This window comes from Quercus robur, chromosome 2 (assembly GCF_932294415.1).
Source record: "Quercus robur chromosome 2, dhQueRobu3.1, whole genome shotgun sequence".
Taxonomy (NCBI): Eukaryota; Viridiplantae; Streptophyta; class Magnoliopsida; order Fagales; family Fagaceae; genus Quercus; species Quercus robur.
Window position 1 is genome coordinate 55,760,859 of NC_065535.1, and position 18,642 is coordinate 55,779,500.

Sequence of the window (18,642 nt, forward strand, 5' to 3'; positions counted from 1 at the left end):
AGAAATATGTTTTGTTTTGTTTGATTTTATTTTGTTTTGTCTCATCATGTTTTGATTGAAAAGTTGATATGATTTGATATATTGATGAAAATGTTTTGATGTTGTTCTAGTTTGTTGTTAGATCCAATGCATGTTTAGGAGTAGATTTTATTTTGTTTATCTTTGATATATTTGTTCTTAGTTTAGGTTGATTAGATTTATATTAGAAGCATGCTAAGATGTTAGATTTATCGTTTGAAGCCCATATGCGCATAATCTTGGCTGCGTACGTAGGCTTGATTATGCGCACATAGGCTTGTTCATGCATGCACATGATCCTACCCAGAAACCCTAATTTTTCTTATTTCACATGCAATACTTCTATCTTAGTTCCTTTTTCATATATTTGTGGTTTTAATATTCTGTTTCACATTCTTGTTATTCATTTGTTTTTTCACTTGTTTAAATTAGGGTTTGCCTCATGTTTTCTTGTTTTGATGCCATGAACACGCATTCACATGCTCATGCATGAATGCCATAGGTGCTGAGTTGCTACAAGGTAAGTGAGGTAAGTCATGCATTCATATTCCCATGCATCTCTGAATATGATTTTGCCTTGATGATAGAGATAAACATGTTTGTTTGGTTGAGTTCTTCTTGAAGTATAGATGCAATCATATGTTTGCTTGGATCTTTCTATGCCTATGTTGCTGCCTTGGATATGATATACATGATAGTAACATGCTAGGGTTTATGTTCTGCCAAGATAGATGTAAGGCTAGGTCTTTTTTTGGGATGATTAATGTCATGTTGTGTGCTTAGATGTATGCTAGTGTGTGTGTGGGCATAAATACAATATTGAGTATGCCTTTAATAGGGTTAGGACATAAGACACAATGAGAGGAAGCCAACCTTAGAGTTGGGCAGTTTTGGATGCCTAACACCTTCCCAAGACCGTACCTTAACTCCGAACCCATATCCCTGGTAGTAAGATCAATGGTCCTTCCTTGAGAGGACGCTATATATATGGTTCCTAAACCATTGCAAAAACTAAGTGGTGAACCCCCATTGTGTCCATAGTAATTTGGTTACAAAGTTGAAAATTAAATGAAAACTCCTCAAATGTACAGAACTATTATGTTTGCACAACAGTCCCATATAAAATTCACTAAATAAGGAATGGTTACAAAATAGTCAATGACACCCAAAAAAAATAAAAAACCTTTATAACCTATATTAGGATTTTTTGTGTTAGCTAATTCTATGGCAAATTTTTTTGTACTTTTAGGTTTAATTTATATTGTAAATTGGGTAATGAAAGCTATTATAGAAGTTTCATGGTACTATGGGTTGAGGTTAAATATGTACTTTAGTCTAAAAATCAAATGCTTGTTGTAGTTTCCAATGTATTTTAAACTTATGTTATCTGGTCATTTTCTTGCATGTTATGTAATTGAGTGCAGTTAGACAAGTACAATGATGTCATCTATATTTGAAGAGATACTCACCTATTTGAAAAGCTTAGAACCAATATAAAGAAAAAAAAAAAAAAAAGTCATAGCCCCTTGCTTTATCCCTTGATCTCTGAAAATAGGTATTCTCTAAGACGAATTGATCTTTGGAAGACAATCTTGAAAAAAGTTTTTAAAATCTTTCTTTCCCTCTATTTCAAATCCAATGTGTTTCAAGTTTGTGAACTCTGAAGGGGGGCGCTTTAAATGTAATTGGTCCACAAACTTGAGGTAGTCTACTCGAACACGTTGTTGAACCTAAATGGACCACACAACAAGAGAAGAATAATCAAGAACAAGCAGTTCACTTTATCAAGGTTAACACCACTACAAAAAATGTTGCCTATAGTGGCATTTTCTAAAAACACTACTATATGCTTATCTATAACCTCATTATAAATGCTCTATAGGGGCATTTTAAAACACTAGGCCTATAGCAGCATTTTAAAAGTGCAACTATAGGTCCTAGAACTTACAAGAACCTATAGTGGCGTTTTAAAACACCACAATAGACCCACTTTTAAATATATAATTATATATATATATATAAATATAATTATATATATATATAAATTTTGAAGCTAAAAAAAAATTATTGTTATAAATAATTTAAGGACTTGTGGTGGCGTTTATAAACTCCACTATAGGTCCTTTAAAAAAAATGCCCAACCAGGAAAAAAAAAGGTCTTATAGTGGCGTTTATAAACGCCACTATAAATCCTGGGTTTTACAAAAGCCTACAGTGGCATTCATAAACACCACTATCGGTTCTGTGTCGTAGTGGGGCCTATAGTGGCATTTATAAATGTTGCTATAGATCCTTTAAAAAATGTGTGTGTTAAAAAATCCAACCAAAAAACAAAATTTAAAAAGGACCCATAGTGTCATATAAACCCAAGTATACATCCTAGGTCTTACAAGGGCCTATTGTAGCGTTCATAAACACCACTAAAAGTCCTAGGTCTTACAAGGGCCTATAGTGGCATTTATAAATGCCGCTATAGATCCTTTAAAAAAATTTAAAAAATGACCTATAGTAGCATTTATATAAGTCCTTTAAAAAATAAAAATAAAAAAGCCCAACCAAAAAAAAAAATTTTTAATTGAAAAAATGAACTATAGTAGCATTCCTAAATAAGGGATTTTGTGTTCCAACTTTCAAGTTTCAATCCATTAAATAGGTTGAAACTTTCTCAACCAAAAAAATAAAATAAAAATCCATTAAATTAATTTATCAAATATTTAATTCAGGGTTTCAATTAAAAATTTATCTTCCCAATTTGGTTAGATTTTAATCGAAGTGAGGAGATAAAACAAAACATGGGTTTATAGGTATTAGATTCTTATACCTCTTGAGAAAATTGCAATGAAATTCGTTTGATCAAATTTCTATATACCATTAACTAAATTATTTCTTTGAAATAATTTGAGTTACCCCGCCATAAGAGAAATACATGGGCCGTGATCCATATTACGTAATTGGTGTTGTGGAGGTAAATGTTACAACTATGGTTCCTAATAATTATTTATTTTTCAGTGATCTTACCCATGGGGGCAATACATGGACGTAACCCTTTTGGTGCTATTGAATACATACGACATGGCATCTTTAATATAAATGTATTTGTGACATTTTCTTATTCCTTAATATTCTTATATGGTTTGGGTAATCATTTTCATATATTCAAATACCACGTTTTCTCTTTGTTTCGCCGAAATTTTAATGTTGAGATCTATTGAATTTATTGACTTATTAGCCACCCTTGTTGATATATTCTATTTGTTTCTTGTTAAGTACGTGAATTTGAAACTTTATTTGGTATTTAGCTCATTACTTGTTGTTCCAATATCTTTTCACATTAACTGCCTAGATTTATAGTGGTAAAAGGTTGTTGGGAGATGATTGCTTTGCTATAGGTGGACAACTATTGTCATTTTAAGCAATCATAATTTTAAATTTTGAATTAAAAAATGGTTTTGTATATATACAATATAATTTTTTTGACTTTTAGTGGAATCCACATATTCGATAGTTGTTTCTTGAAGTGCTAGCTCATTGGCTCACAAGAACTCTCCCCTATTTTTTCTGATTTGTTTAAACTTCATGGCCAAGTGATTTTCAACCTTTACCATGAAGACTCCCTCAGGTGGCCCAAGCCAACCAATCTACTGGTCTGTCCGAAGAGCCCAATGGGACTGACTTCATCATATTGGCTTCTAGAGATGCGAAACAATTTGAAGGGAGGACGTTTGAGACTAGGAAATGCCACTAAAGTAAAGAATCTTGACTATGTCAACATTATTATACAAAAGAGAATTATTATATTAAAATTAAGATGTGAACAACGAAAATACTAGAGTTACAATTTTTTTACAAAATACTGATGTGGTGAGTAGTTATTAATAAGTGAAAAAATGATATTAGTAATGTGTCCAAATGAGAATCAGTAATTACAAGCCACAACAATAATCTGTAAAAATGTTATAAAATAGGGTATGGATCTAGCATTACTCAACAAACAAATACAATAATATATTTAAGGTATACTAGCAAACTCAATCTTCTTCGATGCAAAAAGATTAGTATCGCCATGACTCAAATCAAAAGTTACATTTTATTTGTTTGAATAAGCTCAATGCACTTTCAATTTAATTGTATTACCCTTGCTATGAGATATCAAAAACAAAAATTTGATTCCTCTATCTCACTATGGTCGATTGTGATTGTGAGTGACAAACAATATCGTGTACACAACATAAGATTATTTTATTATTATAAATTCATTTTAAATAAAATTATTTTGTTATTAATATATATATATATATATATATATATATATATATATATAAAGCCAAACCAAAAAAAATAAATAAATAATTAAAAATTATTAAGGACCAATAGCGACGCTTCTCAACCGCCTCAATATGTCCTAACCTAAGTTGGGCCTATAGCTGTGCTTGGAACCGTCGCAATAGGTCTGACCCGTTAGGTCCTAGGTCTATAGCAACGTTTGGTAACACCACTATAGGTCCAGCCAAAAAAAAAAAAAAAAAAAAAAAAGAGATAATTCAAATAGTGGCATATACCCTTAATAATAATAATAATAATAATAATAATAATAATAATAATAATAGTAGTAGTAGTAGTAGTGACATATACCTAGAATATTCAGTTATTAAAAAATAATAATTCAAATAGTGGCATATTTCTTTCATTAAAGGAATATACCACTATTTGAATCAAGGAAGTCAATTCCATACCGTACTGGTCGGTATGGCCGATATATACCATACTGGCTGGTGCATCGGTACATATAACCCCTTTGCTTCGTATCGGAAAAAATACCGACCGCATACCAGCTGTATCGGCAAAATCCGACTGTTTTGACCGGTAAATGGATACCAGGCTGAAACACGAAAAGTCTCATTTGTAAGGAAAGAAAACAGAGAAGGAGGAGAAAAGGAAGAAGACGACGATGAAGTAGGGGTGGCGTCGTGAAGCAACTACTTCTTCTTCTGCTTCTTCTTCTTCTTCTTCTTTATTTTTTTTCTTCTTCTTCTTTGTCTGTCTCCCTCTCTCTCTCTTTTGCTAAACTTTGTTATGTATGTGGTCTGGTTTCTCACTTTCTCTTTCTTTGTTTTGTATTTGTTTTTGAAGTTTCCTAAGCTCTTCATGTGACTATAGTACACTAACACTAGCTGCCTAGCATTGGAAATATTGAAAGTTTTTAATTTTTGAATAAAAGATGAGCTCCCCACGTGAAAGCTCTCCATCACTTCTTTTCAACTTTGTCCTTTGAGCCCAATATGATGTGACATAATGTACGTGTATTGCCATATTTGTAACACCCCATAATTTTGATATCAATTAAATTATTATACATAAATTATAGGGGAGGCCTATAATTAAATGGATAAAATTGATTTGGGCCTAAGATATTAAAAATAATTATAAATACTATGGGATATGAAGCCCAAGTGATGTGGCATAAGTATATATATGGGCCTTGAAAACCCTAGCATTTTTCCTCTTAAATTACATGTGTTTATACATAAGAAGTCCCTTTTTGTTTTCAGCCGCAACATACAAGTAAGCTGTTCTTGTCTTCTCTACGGCTGTGTAGGAGAATCAGGTCAGCTCTCCTCTTTATTTGAGTTCTTTTAATTATGTGATACCTAGCATGTGTCTATCTAGCTTAAGGACTATTGATATATCACATAGCTAGGAGGGAGGATTTCTGCGTATATGAGTCTTTGTGCTGCGCAGAGCACAGTAGTAGGTGTGGACTTGAAATTCAACGTTGTCATGTTGATAAGTAAAAGAATAAAAAGAAAATAATAATAAAAAAATATAAAACCTGTTTATGACTAGGAGATCATCCCACGTTTTCAAGGAAGAATTGTGCATGAAATGGCTTTAGTAGCTAATAGGACAAAAGGCATGACTTCATAAGTCTAACCTTTCAATATATTAAAGAAAAAGGGTTCTTATAATTGTATTATATTAGATGAGAATGGTCAATTATGGCTGCATGTCCAGAGCTTTGAATTGTGTCTAATAGGCTTGGACTTTTTCAACTGTTTTGTCACCATGTGAAAGGAAAAAGGGTTGCTTGTGGTTTACATATATAATGGTTTATCTCTTTTCATTGCCATTGTCTTTGCCCAATTAGTGTCCAGCCGTGTCCTTTGCTTTATGGCATCAAGAGGATTTGGGTCTTTGGGTTGATGAATACAATATTAAAATAGGAACTTTTATTTACATAGCCGTATGGTCCTCTATAGGCTTTGAAATAGATTTGACATAACTTTAATATATGGCTTCCACCTTTGATTAATAGCTTTATATGCTGGGCTAATCGGATAGGTTTATATATATATAATGTTTAGAGTCAATGGACATCTAATGACATCAAAAGGGAATGCTAAGCAGCAAATTAAGACAATACGTGACTTCCAATAGTAAATTTGATAGTTAAGTGAATAAAAGGAGGATTTTGGATATATTAATATTGTTTAGGATAAAACCATTTAAGTGTGAAAATAAATTTTGAAGTGGGAAATTGTGTATTGATGAACCTATTTTTGGTATTGCTAGGTTCTAATTCTACTGAATTGTTGTGATTCAAGGGAGGTTGATTTCCTTTATTTTTGCAACTAAGAGGTAAGTGGTGTTTACTAATTTTGGGAGTTTTCCCAAAACAGTGTTAATTATTAAACCATTTTATATGAAAGAATATGTTGATATTCTATATATAAATGAATATTTTACAAATGTTTGATGTGCACATTGGCTATTTGTTTTATGGAAAAACTTGTGGGACAACCTAATTTTATTTAAACTTGTATGTGTGAATATGTCTTTATATTTGAGAAGTATGAATGGATTATTTTGTGAGCATATTGAATATGTTTTGAAAACCTATGGCAAGTCGTGATTAGAAGCTCAGTATGATATTTAGTCCTTAGCAAGGGACAATCATGCTGCAGCTAGTCCTTAGCAAGGGACGGTCCCAAAAGGGGACAGTGCACATTTGATAGCTCCTTAGCAAGGGAGCATACTATTGAGGATCCAAAAGGAAGCTCCTTAGCAAGGGAGTGTACCTTTAGGTTCCAAAGGAGCCATCCTTGAGAAATGGGATGAAAGGAGGTTCCAGTCCCAAAAAGGGGACAGCACAACCCTGTCAACGGGGCGTAAACGTTGACCACGAGAAAAGCCTAGGGAAAATTGTTTATGTGATGGTATCAATATATATATATTATGATGGCTCACAATATAAAGATATTATTTTCTTTTACATGAAATAGTTGATGACAAAATATTGGTGAATTATAAGTTGTGAATCTGTTGAAAGAATTATTTATTTGAAAGGTTTGTTTCCACACCCCAATGTTAGTGAATTCCACTTATTGAGTTATCTCACCCCCCTTTATTTCTCATTACAGATACATTAGGTGGATTATTGGAGTAGAGGTTCTTGGGAGACAAAAGTTACAAATTATTTTTGTGGAACTGAGGATTTTATTATTATTTTATGGCATTAAACTTTGTATTGGAGAATTATTTTGAGGATGTTTTGTATTTGGTGAATTAGATCTCTGACTTTTGTAATCAGTTTCAAGGTTGCTAGTTTCTTTTATTTAATATTTTTATGGATTATTCAGATTAAATAGACTTTTATTGCCTATGATTTTGGGGCGTTACAATATTGCCACGGTATTGCAACAAATTTATATTTAGAACAATGCTAATATTACAACATTTTAAACAATTTTTGTCATAATTTGTTGTGTGAGGAGTTGTGAGTGATGAAAATGTGAACCCACATGCACTCACAATTCTTTTCACCCCTCACAACTTATCATATAAGGAGTTGTGGTAAAATTTAATAACTCCATCAAAAAATATAAAAAGTTGCCAATGTGATATATTGAGTTATTAGAAATATAACTTTGTATAAAATAGTAAAAAATAGCGGTAAATACGAAACAGTACACCAATATTGACCTGTATTCGAAATATATCATACCACTGGCCAAACTAGTATAGCCTTCTATACGATATTGACTTTCTTGATTTGAATTAATTTGAAGGGATTTGGTTATGAAAAAAAAAAAAAAAAACTCTCTCAATCTCTCTCACGACCCACCATCAAACCCATAAAAAAAATAAAAATAAAAACTCAAACTCTCTCTCTCTCTCTCTCTCTCTCATGCCAACCCACCATGAGGCCCAGGCCGTTGCCAACCCACCATCAGACCCTTGCCGTTGCCAACCCACATCGCCAATCCATGCCTCCATGCCATGCCATCGACATACCATCAGACCCATGCCGTTGAACCTTTGTTTCTCTCATCTAGCGAGTTTGTTCCTTTGTTTCTCTCATCTAGCAAGTTTGTTCCTCTTTTTTTCTCTTCTTCTGATTTGATTTCTTTCTCTCACACGACATGCAATATCGATCTGGTTCTTTTTTTTGTTTATTTCTTTTTTCAGTCTCTATGCTCACTTCATATGTTTATTTTTGATAGGCTTATGGACATAACAGGGAATCGACACCTAGTTTTTGCAATGGTCTGGGAACCATATATATAGTGTCCTCTCGAGGAAGGACCTTTTTGATCTTATTACCATAGATATGGGTTCGGAGTTTAGGTACGGTTTTGGGAAGGTGTTAGGCACCCAAAACCACCCAACCCTAGGGTTGGCTTCCTTTCATTGTGTCTTATGTTTTAACCCTATTAAAGGCATATTCAATATTGTATCTACACTCACACACACACACACATACTAGCACACATCTAAGCATAAAACATAGCATCAATCATCCTAAAAGTCTAATCATTCATCTATCATGGCATATCACAACAACTTAGCATCTCATATCAACCTAGCATTAATCTAGCATCATGTCATTGTACCATATCCAAGGCAGAAACACAAGTATAGAAAGATCCAAGCAAACATGTGATTGCATCTATACTTTAAGAAAAACTCATCCAAACAAGCATGTTCATCTCTATCATTAAACATGCATCATGCGTGTTCATGTGAATGCATGACTTACCTCGCTTACCTTGCTGCATCTCAACACCTATAGCATAAATGCATGAACATGTAAATGCGTGTTCATGGCAACAAAACAAAGGAACACAAGACAAACCCTAATTTAACATGTGAAAAGAAAATAAACAAATAAACAATAAAACAAGGACTAAAACATATAAAAGATGGAACAAACAAAGGTATAACATGTGAAATAAGTAAAGAAAACAAAGTAAAAATCTAAATGAGGAATTTTGGGCAACGATATGCACACACATGCAAAGGCCTGCGTGTGTAGGCCAGCTACATGCATGCGCATACTTTGACTTGCGTGCGCATGCAAGATGCATGCACACGTAGGCTTGCTCAGAAACCCTAGCCCAAAAAACGCAGCAAGCACAAAAAACAGAGCAAACCTTAAAGTAATAGATCTAACAAACTAACATGCTTAAAAATACAAAGGCTGCCTAAAACTAAGCAATATAAACATATTAAAACACAAAATAAGCAAAGAAACAAACAAAGACAAAATCAAACTAAAGAAAAAGAAAGAAAAAGCTGAGAACTAATACCTCAAAATAGTAGCTTTTCAAGCTTGATTTTTTTACTATTCTCCTCAGTAAAATCTATTCACAATAAAAAAAAAAAAAGTGATTAATAATCTTAAAATCAAATATCAACGCCAGAAAAGCCTCAATCAAAAGAAAATTGACTTGAGAATTTTTTGTGAAAAAATCCCTCTTTGATTCACTATTTCTAGTGAATCTTAGTGTTTTTCCTTAGAATTTCTGTTTGTTTTGAAAATATACCATGTATGGCTATTTATATTGTGAAAATTGGGGTTTTGAACGGCTCTTAGATGATGTGAGATTTGTTCCAAACCTCAGTATTAATGTAGAAAACTTGTCTTTTTTATGTTTCTAGAACTCTGCATGTGCTTGCAAGTTTGAGCCTGCGTGCGCATGCTAAGGGTTTCCTTGGCCTTAATTTTCCAAAGACATATTTATTTGCTCATTAAAAGTTATATTTTTTATTTTAACATTTCTCAAGTTAATTTAACATCTGATTGGACCCTAAACTAACCTTAGGTTTTAGAATTTTAGCATCATTGGGGAACAGGGGCCCAAGTCGTAAGAGGTACAAAATGCAGTGTCTATAAGGCTCACTTCATCTTATGTGGCCAGATTGGTGTTGGGTGGATAGATTGTTGGTGGGTTGCTTTGGATCGGTGGTGGTGTGGCTTTGGATTGGTGTTGGGTGGTCGGATCGGTGGTGTTTAGTGTTTGGGTGGTTGTGGATTGATGTTTGGGTGTTTGTAGATTAGTGTTTTTGGATAAGTTTTTGTAGATTGCTGTTTTGGGGGTTGGATGTGTTGAGTTTGGGTTGTGATGGTTGTTGGTATTTTTTTTTTCTGGGTTAATGGCTATAGAGGCATATTGAAATGCTGCTATAGCCAATTTAAATATATAAATATAAATAAATAAATAAATATATATATATATATATATATATATATATATATATATATATTGGCCTATAAAACGCCATTATAGGGTATGGACCTATAGTGGCGTTAACCAAAGGTTCTCCAATAACTAAGTCAGTAGGGTTCTCTATATCTCTCAGAGAATTGGATGGTATTTCTGTGTGTTTATATTTGTGTACCTTTATCTTGGTGCTTGGTGGCTTATTTTTAACCGTAGCACAATTGTTGGGAGCCTCATTATGAGTGTAACTAATGGCAATCTCTTAATGGCTCTTTTGGCTATTTTGAGTAACATATGCCTGAGCTTAAATGGAAGTTTAACTGAAGCTTGTCGATTACAAAACTATTTATGATTGTGCTATTAATGTTGTATGGTCATCCACCTTATGGACGACCTTGGAATTTTAACACTCGTCAGTCTTATGGATGAGCTTCTAATTTTAGTACTCGTCAATTGCCCCCATATTCTTGCATTGATCTTTTGGACAACTGGAGGAATATTGACGATTTACAATTTCTTTAACGGGAACTTCTATTTTTGGATGCCATTTATGTTGCATTAAATGCACCTTAACCTACACATCAAGACGTCACCACGTGTCATTCTCTTATTGGTTGGACGTGCGGAGGTGGAGTCAGTTTTCCCACACTAATATCAGGTCTTTCCTTAAAAAAAAACCTTTCATTTTCCTTTTTCCTTTCATCTTCATCAAGCTTCTAAGTCCATCTTTCTTTCTACGTTTTTTGGTGAGTTCCATTCACACTCTCTTGATTCATGGTTAATTATATTACTATTAGGTTAAAAGTCTCCCTTCGTTTCCTTTTTCTTTGCTAGGCTAGGTGTTTTTCTTAAGTACTTAAGTGCTTGGCGTCCCCAGGTGGGTCTGTTTATGCCTCATGATTGTGCCTTTAGGTCGGTGTTGCTTGAGCTTTCCCCTTGATCCTTCATTCTCTAATTCAGTATCACTTAGTGGGTCAAATGGCCAAGGGTACAGGAGCTAGGTCTAGTGAGCTTAACAACCCTATGGGTATGGAGGTGAACATGACGAATAATCTTCTACAATTATTATCAATCAAGCCTGAGTGATCTAATCTATCACATTTAAATTCAAACTTAAATGCCAATTAAGCAAATGGTAAACCATCAATGATAATTAATGATAAAATCTTTCCTTAAGGACTTTAAGGGCTAAACTTAGAATAAGATTATAAACTAAGGAGGAATGATATGTCTACAATATTTTTACAACAAATCCTAAGTGACAGGTTGTTATTTTTAGGGCAAAAAAGTAATCTTAATGTTAATTTCAAATTTAAACCAATAACAACTAATCACTTATGATTTGTTATAAAAATGTTGTAGACGTAGCACATCTCTATAATAAGACATAAGTGGATAATTGAAGGGATATTCTTTAAAAGGCATGAGCAAATTTGAATTGGAACAATGATGCTAATTTTTGAAGAAATTAAAAATTTAATGAGGACATTCATTCAATAATTTGATCAAATCATGAAATTGTTAAATAAATGCTTTTAATATCATTTATACATGCATTCACACCTTACCCTCCAAACAAAAGCCAAACAATGGAGAAATTATTAGGTCTATTAAAGAATTGCTAAAATGGTCCTCCGTAATCCTCCCAACCAATAAAACACTGCTACTAATTATGCAAATATGACACTACTTGATATAAATATATATATATATATATATATATATATATATATATATTGTATTGATTAGGAAACTGAATCATACATTTGCATAGATGGCGTTGTTTTATTGGTTGAGATGACAACTTCAGCAATCGTCATAATGAACCTAATACATACAAAAAATATGAACGTACAAAATTAACGTGTACTATCAAAGGTTATACTTTTAAATTTTAAAATGTCTTTCATTCATTCATTCAATTAAAACTAGTATGTAGCCCCGTGCTACTGCACATGAATGGATATATTATTAATTATGAGTTTATTCATGTTTAAGAGGCTCAGTTAAGTCTAAATTCATATTATTAACCAGAAAATTTCATTAACAAAACTTAGCAGTATATATATTTTACACAGAAAGATGAACCTTGGTGACAATGTTTATCCAAAAGATCCATTCACGCTTTTGAATCTTCAATCTCTATTGGTGATTGAAATTTTCGCAGCTTAAAAAATTTAAAATTAAAAAAAAAAAAAAAGAACCCTTAGAGTTGTACTCATTTTGTAGTTTTACGATGGGTCATTTTGTAACATGATAGACATTTGTGTGAAGAAAAAACCTTTGAAGTCCCATGGCTGATAAAAGAAATTCTCTCCAATCTCTTTTTATAGAGAGATGGGTTTGTGCGTGTTTTTATACATCCTTCATAGTTGTATTATCACGAAGCAGGTCCAATGGATTTAGATTGGTACTATCGATTCCCAAAGCATGAGTGTTTAATGTTTTATTAATTTCATCTTATTGGCTTCTGCACATGACAGCAAAATTAAAAATAATTAGATTGTACATGTGTATAGTAAAATTGGACTCCAATTTCAGATTCTAATTGAACAATTGGAATGATAATACATGATAGTAACAATAATAGAAAAATTCAAATAAAATTTCGAATTAAATTGTAACAATCTGAATAAAAAATTCTAGTAGAAAGACAGGGTGGAGTGATCCACTCCAAGAAGGCGACCAAACTTGCGTAAATATAGAATAATAAATCTCTTTCCGGAAAATTTACATTGTTCATAACCGTTACCTTCACTGAACATTTTAAAAACATAATGACTCACATCTGCCATCTAGACATCTACAGCCGAGTCCTCTTCAATTCGCGTGAGATTCCATTGATCACTAAGTTCCTTTGCAGCCTACAAAAAGTATCATCCATCGATCCACAGCAATGCTTTCTTCATTGTTATAGGTGCCCAACCTGAACAAAAAGCCAAATATAAGGATAGTGAATTTTAGGCATAATGTGCATCTAATCACATATTAACAATTTATAACAAATGTAAAGATGCAAACTTTGTAAGTGAATAGTAAACAAAACTCAGTGTCAGAACCAAGAAGAAAGCACTTTAATCCGAAACTCAGTGCAAATGTAAAGATGCAAACTTTGTAAGCAATTTTTAACAAAGATGCAAACTCTGGCTTTGCTATCTTTTTGGAAATTATGCAATGTACCCAAACCAAGTTCTTATCACCGATATTAATCTCTTTGGTTTTCACGTTTGACTACAAAATCAAGAAAAAACTTAATTAACATAGTAACTCGCTTGACCCGATACATAGAAGTGGTTTTAATGAGAATGAGCCTACATACATTTAGCTAGGTGATGCAAAATTCAACTTCAATTTTAGATTCTAGACATATGGCACAAAAATAGAGTTCTAATTTGGAATTCAATTTCACACTCTCTCTGCTTCACCTATTATTTTATATATAGATTAGGGTTAAAGTCCTTACAGGGGTTCCATTGTAACCCCCAAATTTCACACACTTACGATTGACACCGTTTGTAGGAACTAGGAACCATAGGTAAAAAAATATTAAACAAAAAGACCATGCCGTGATGACCCAACTTATCATACTCGGCCCTCATCAGCGTCGGCTCAGCCGAACCAATCAGTTCGGCTTTCACTATGGCCAGTTTATCTTTCATCAACCAAATGGGTCTCACAAGTCAATTCGGCATGCACCAGCCAGCCTGATGGGCCTCACCAGCTTTATTTCACCCTTCATCAGTCGGATATCATCCTCAGTCCTCACCAGCTTCAATTCGTCTCCACAAATCAATTCACCCCTAACTACCTTATGGACTTGGACCAATCCTCCATATTGTTAATTAAGAATATTAGTTTTCAATTTCCATCTAACTAAATAACAAAGAACAATTGAAAAAGAGAGACAAAGAGAGAGTGTACAATATGCATTTCATTCACATATCTGAAAGTTATAGAATAGAATCCTCAAGCAAATATTAAAATTAGGACTGATACCAATTCTAAAGCTAAGATCTCTTTATTCTTAACTGACTAATACATTCAATTCAATAAGAACAACCCTGCTATGACCGGATCATCAGCACCCTTGCTTTTCATGAACCTGGCAAAAGATTTAAATATATTTGATCACAAACTGTGTTGACATTACTCAAAACAAAAATATCAAATTAATCAACCAAAATGGCCTCACAGTTCACACATCATCTCTCTTACATGCAAAACCTTGCAAGTTACATGTAACTTTACAGGATTTCAAGTCCTTTGGCAAATACTGAAGCAAACTCTTCCATTACATGTTTATTTAAAACCATCCCTATTTCAATTCCTCCAGCACCATCTCTAGTTTCCGAAACACGTATAGCTCCTGTTTTATCTATAGAAATCATCTCTACCTTCGTTGGCTTTCCCCATCCAAAATCTGTATTGTAAAGCTCGAATCGAGGTGACCCAGCAATTCCACGTACTCCATCAAATAGTTTGTCTTTCTTTAAAGTAAGCAGTAGTGATAGCCATTTTTCAGCACCTTTTAGGACACCATCATCCAAATTTCTTATGGCTTCACTTATAGCCTTCGCAGCCACAGCCACCCCCTTTTCACCCAATAGCTCATTTCTCTCTGCAATTGCAATACAAGCAGTAAGGCAATTTCCAAAATAATTCCCGGGCACAGAAGGTTCTAAGCGAGACCTAGCGTCTACATTAATCCCAAGATGTAATTTGTTGTCCCTTACTGCTTCTACCTTAGCTAGACAAACCCATGTGTAGGCAAATGTCAGTGTTAACCTTGATAAGTGAACTGGTTGTCCTTGTTCATTGTTCTCTTCTAGAATACCGGTTATCAACTGCCCCAGCTTCTTTAATTTTGTACGAGTCAACTCAAACGCACCACGTACCACACCTGGTGGTGTTTTTAGTTCCCACACCTTTAAGCTCTTGTTGTGTGGCCCATCTTGGTTCAACCACCCGTTCGAGTAGATTGACTCAAGCCCAGCCGGATCCTTGATAACCATCCTATCAAAGCATGGTGTTAGCTCAGGTACCAAGGACAAAGCATTTCCTCCAAGTTTGCACAAGTGAGCCCATGCTTTCATAAACATGGTTGAGCTTTTTCCGTCAAGAAAAGCATGGTGTGCAGCAATTCCAATGCAAAACCCACATTTTGAGAACGCCGTGACTTGCAACGACAATACTGGGGTTTGTTCATGGGATGTTGGTAAGCCAGGTACAAGAGGATGGTATTCCACAGCTTCAACAAAGTTGTTGCCTGAGAGATGATAGAAGTTGGTATTGGACTCGGCTACAGTGAGTGAAACTGAATTATTCTGTGTGTAATTGATGATAGGTTTGAGGGAGTCCTGAGGCCAAGTGAAGGTACCAGTAAGAGGGAGAAAGTGATGAAGTGTTAGGGAGAGTGAGTGCTTGAGTTTTGGAAGAATGGAATCCATGAAGCTTGTGTTTGTAGAAGAGGTTTCATAAAAGAAAACTCGCTCCACTGGCGGAAATCTAAGCCAGAGTATGTCAAAGAAGGTGAGAGGGAGAGAACTTGGTGTGGCTGAAACTAGTGAGCTTGGTAATGGAGTCACTCGGCAAACCTCAAGTATTTTCACCAAATTATTTGACGCCATTAGAGAGAAGCCCAAATAATGCTCTTTTCGTGCTAAGTTGCAATCGTTATCTATGTTTTTCACAAGTATTCTCAAAATAATAATGTGGCATGCTTTATATGCTATTCTTTCTATTTATTGTGGTGGTTTCCTAGAGGATATTTTATTTTTAAGAAGAACAATTTTAAGATATTTTTACAACAAATATTAACTATTAAGTTGCATGTTATCTCTATCACTTTTCTTTATTTCAGTACTCCCCATCCATATTTCTTTGTTTGCCGATATGTATCCTTTTCGCTATTTATTCTCTTTTTGTTTTTTTATTCCGAGAAAAAAAGGCTAGCATTTAATTCGTATTTATTCCCAAGGATTTATATGACAGAAAAAGGTTTGGTTTTTAAATACGAATTAACTGCTAGTCTTCCTTCACGCCTTGTGCCATTCTCAAAAAAAAAAAAAAAATAATAATAAATAAATAAATAAATAAAAACAAAAAATAAAAAGAGTATTAAACCTTGGATCATGTTAACGAATGCGGTATGACATTAGTTAAGAATCCATTTTAAAAAAGTTTTAACATTATTTTTATGAAAAATAAAAAAAATTGTCAAAACATTAATTATTTTTTATTTTTTTTCTATAAAAACTTTTTTAATTAGATTCTTAACCAATGATGTACGGCATTCGTTAACATTTCCTTTAATCATTTTCACTATTAAATATATATATATATATACTTTTTTTTTTTTTGAGAATGGCACAAGGCAGGAAAAGAGGCTAGCATTTAATTTGTATTTATTCCCAAAACCAAACCTTTTTCTGGCATACTTACATATTTGCTCTTCTAATAAAAAGACGTCTACAATATTTTTATAATAAATCATACATGATTAATTATTGGTTTAAATTTGAAACTAACATTATGATTACTTTTTTCGTATAACAATAACAATCAATAACAACCTTTTACTTAAAATTTATCGTAAAAATATTATAAAAATGCAACAAACATATCATTTCTCATTGGTAAATACTTGCGTCACTTGTGATATTAGAGTTTAAATGCAATCAGGCCACGTCAAAAGAGAGAACCAGAAATGCAGACGGGACATGTGCTTCTCACAAGTCACAACTTGCGCATTATGTCTGACTCTGATAAACGTCAAACTATTTAACGCTCCTGCCATTGTAAGTCCCTGAAACGTTAACAACTGAACATAACCAATTAAAACTAGAAAACCAACCAAAAGCACAGATTTCCATAACTCTGTGCAAGTCTTAAACAAAACAACTCCCATGGAACCTGAGTTGGGCCTCAAACCGATTAGTATGCCCACTAATTTCAATTGGTCCATATCTGAAATGTCCAGCCCACCTAAGGGACAATTTTTTATACTGTTAGCCTAGCATTCCCCGTAACTGTGGCCCAACCAAAAACCTTTTCATCGGAAACTTCTTTTTTTTTCTTTTTTTCTTTTTTTTTTTTAAGTTGAAAGCCCATTTTTAATACCTCAAGAACCCACTATCTGTTCATGAAATTAGCCCAAATCTCAACTCCTCAGCTGAGTCAGCTTAGATAAACTACAAAACTTACACGCCACAGGTGGCCCAAATTGACCCAGTTCTATCCACTACAACTAGTGCTAGCACCGCTCACATGTCAATAATTATCTTGCACCTTATGTCATCCTTTACCATCCTATATTCAATCCCTAATACTAATAGGCATCAATTTAGCTAAGAACTTGTGTTCCAATCATCTTCTCAATGTAAGGAGGCTTGAGTTGAGTGTGTCTACGAAAATACACCATTTCTTTATGCATCATGGAAGGCTACACTTTTGCTACCCTCTCTCTCTCTCTCTCTCTCTCTCTCTCTCTACTGTTAGACATACTCTTGAAAATTTAACTTTTTTTCTTCTTCGTCATCTATACTATTTATTAAAAAAATTCTCATCTTTAAACTGGACTCAGGGGTGGCTTGATGTATTTGGGAGCCTAGGACGAAAAATGATTATCTTGTTTTAGATGCAAAATCACTATTAATTAATATGAATAATGTAGAGTTTTTTTTTTTTTTTTTAAGAAATTTTATAAACAGAAAAAATTTGACAATATTTTTCATATTTATTGATGTGGCAGATTGATAGTAATAAGTAAAAAAATGGTTTTAGTGGTAGACTTAGACGATAACTAGTAAAAATTTGTTAACTCAACTCTTATTATTATTCTTATTTTTTTTAGTAGTACAACATTCACAATATTTTTTTATAACAAATCCTAGGTTTTAAGTTGCTTTTTTCTTTCTATTTGAAAATATTATTATAATTATTTTTTTGCCATCAATAATAGGTTGTAACAACCTACTACTTAGCATTAGTTGTAAAAATGTTGTAAAAAATATTGTGGACGTTGCATTTTTCTCTCTTTTTTATATGTTTGTCATCTAGAAAAAAAATATTATTTTATTTATTGATTATAAATAACCTTATTGGTTAAAATTTGGAGGCCTTT

The 18,642-nt window shown here is 33.3% G+C and overlaps 1 protein-coding gene and 1 long non-coding RNA gene across 2 annotated transcripts; one reads left to right on the forward strand and one right to left on the reverse strand.

Moving 5' to 3' along the window:
• The first annotated feature begins 5,552 nt into the window (after positions 1-5,552).
• Positions 5,553-7,676, forward strand: LOC126714087 (uncharacterized). The gene is made up of 3 exons (XR_007651538.1): positions 5,553-5,623; positions 6,589-6,654; positions 7,437-7,676. It is a non-coding gene; the product is annotated as an uncharacterized LOC126714087 (long non-coding RNA).
• A 6,760-nt stretch (positions 7,677-14,436) lies between these two features.
• LOC126714088 (phenolic glucoside malonyltransferase 1-like) lies at positions 14,437-16,229 on the reverse strand. Its single transcript, XM_050414085.1, has one exon. The coding sequence runs from the start codon at positions 16,145-16,147 to the stop codon at positions 14,765-14,767; it is 1,383 nt and encodes a 460-aa protein (XP_050270042.1). The 5' UTR covers positions 16,148-16,229; the 3' UTR covers positions 14,437-14,764.
• Between the last annotated feature and the right edge of the window lie 2,413 nt (positions 16,230-18,642).

Coding starts and splice junctions, on each gene's coding strand:
- LOC126714088 (XM_050414085.1), bottom strand. CDS start 16,147: ATGGCGTCAAATAATTTGGTGAAAATACTTGAGGTTTGCCGAGTGACT.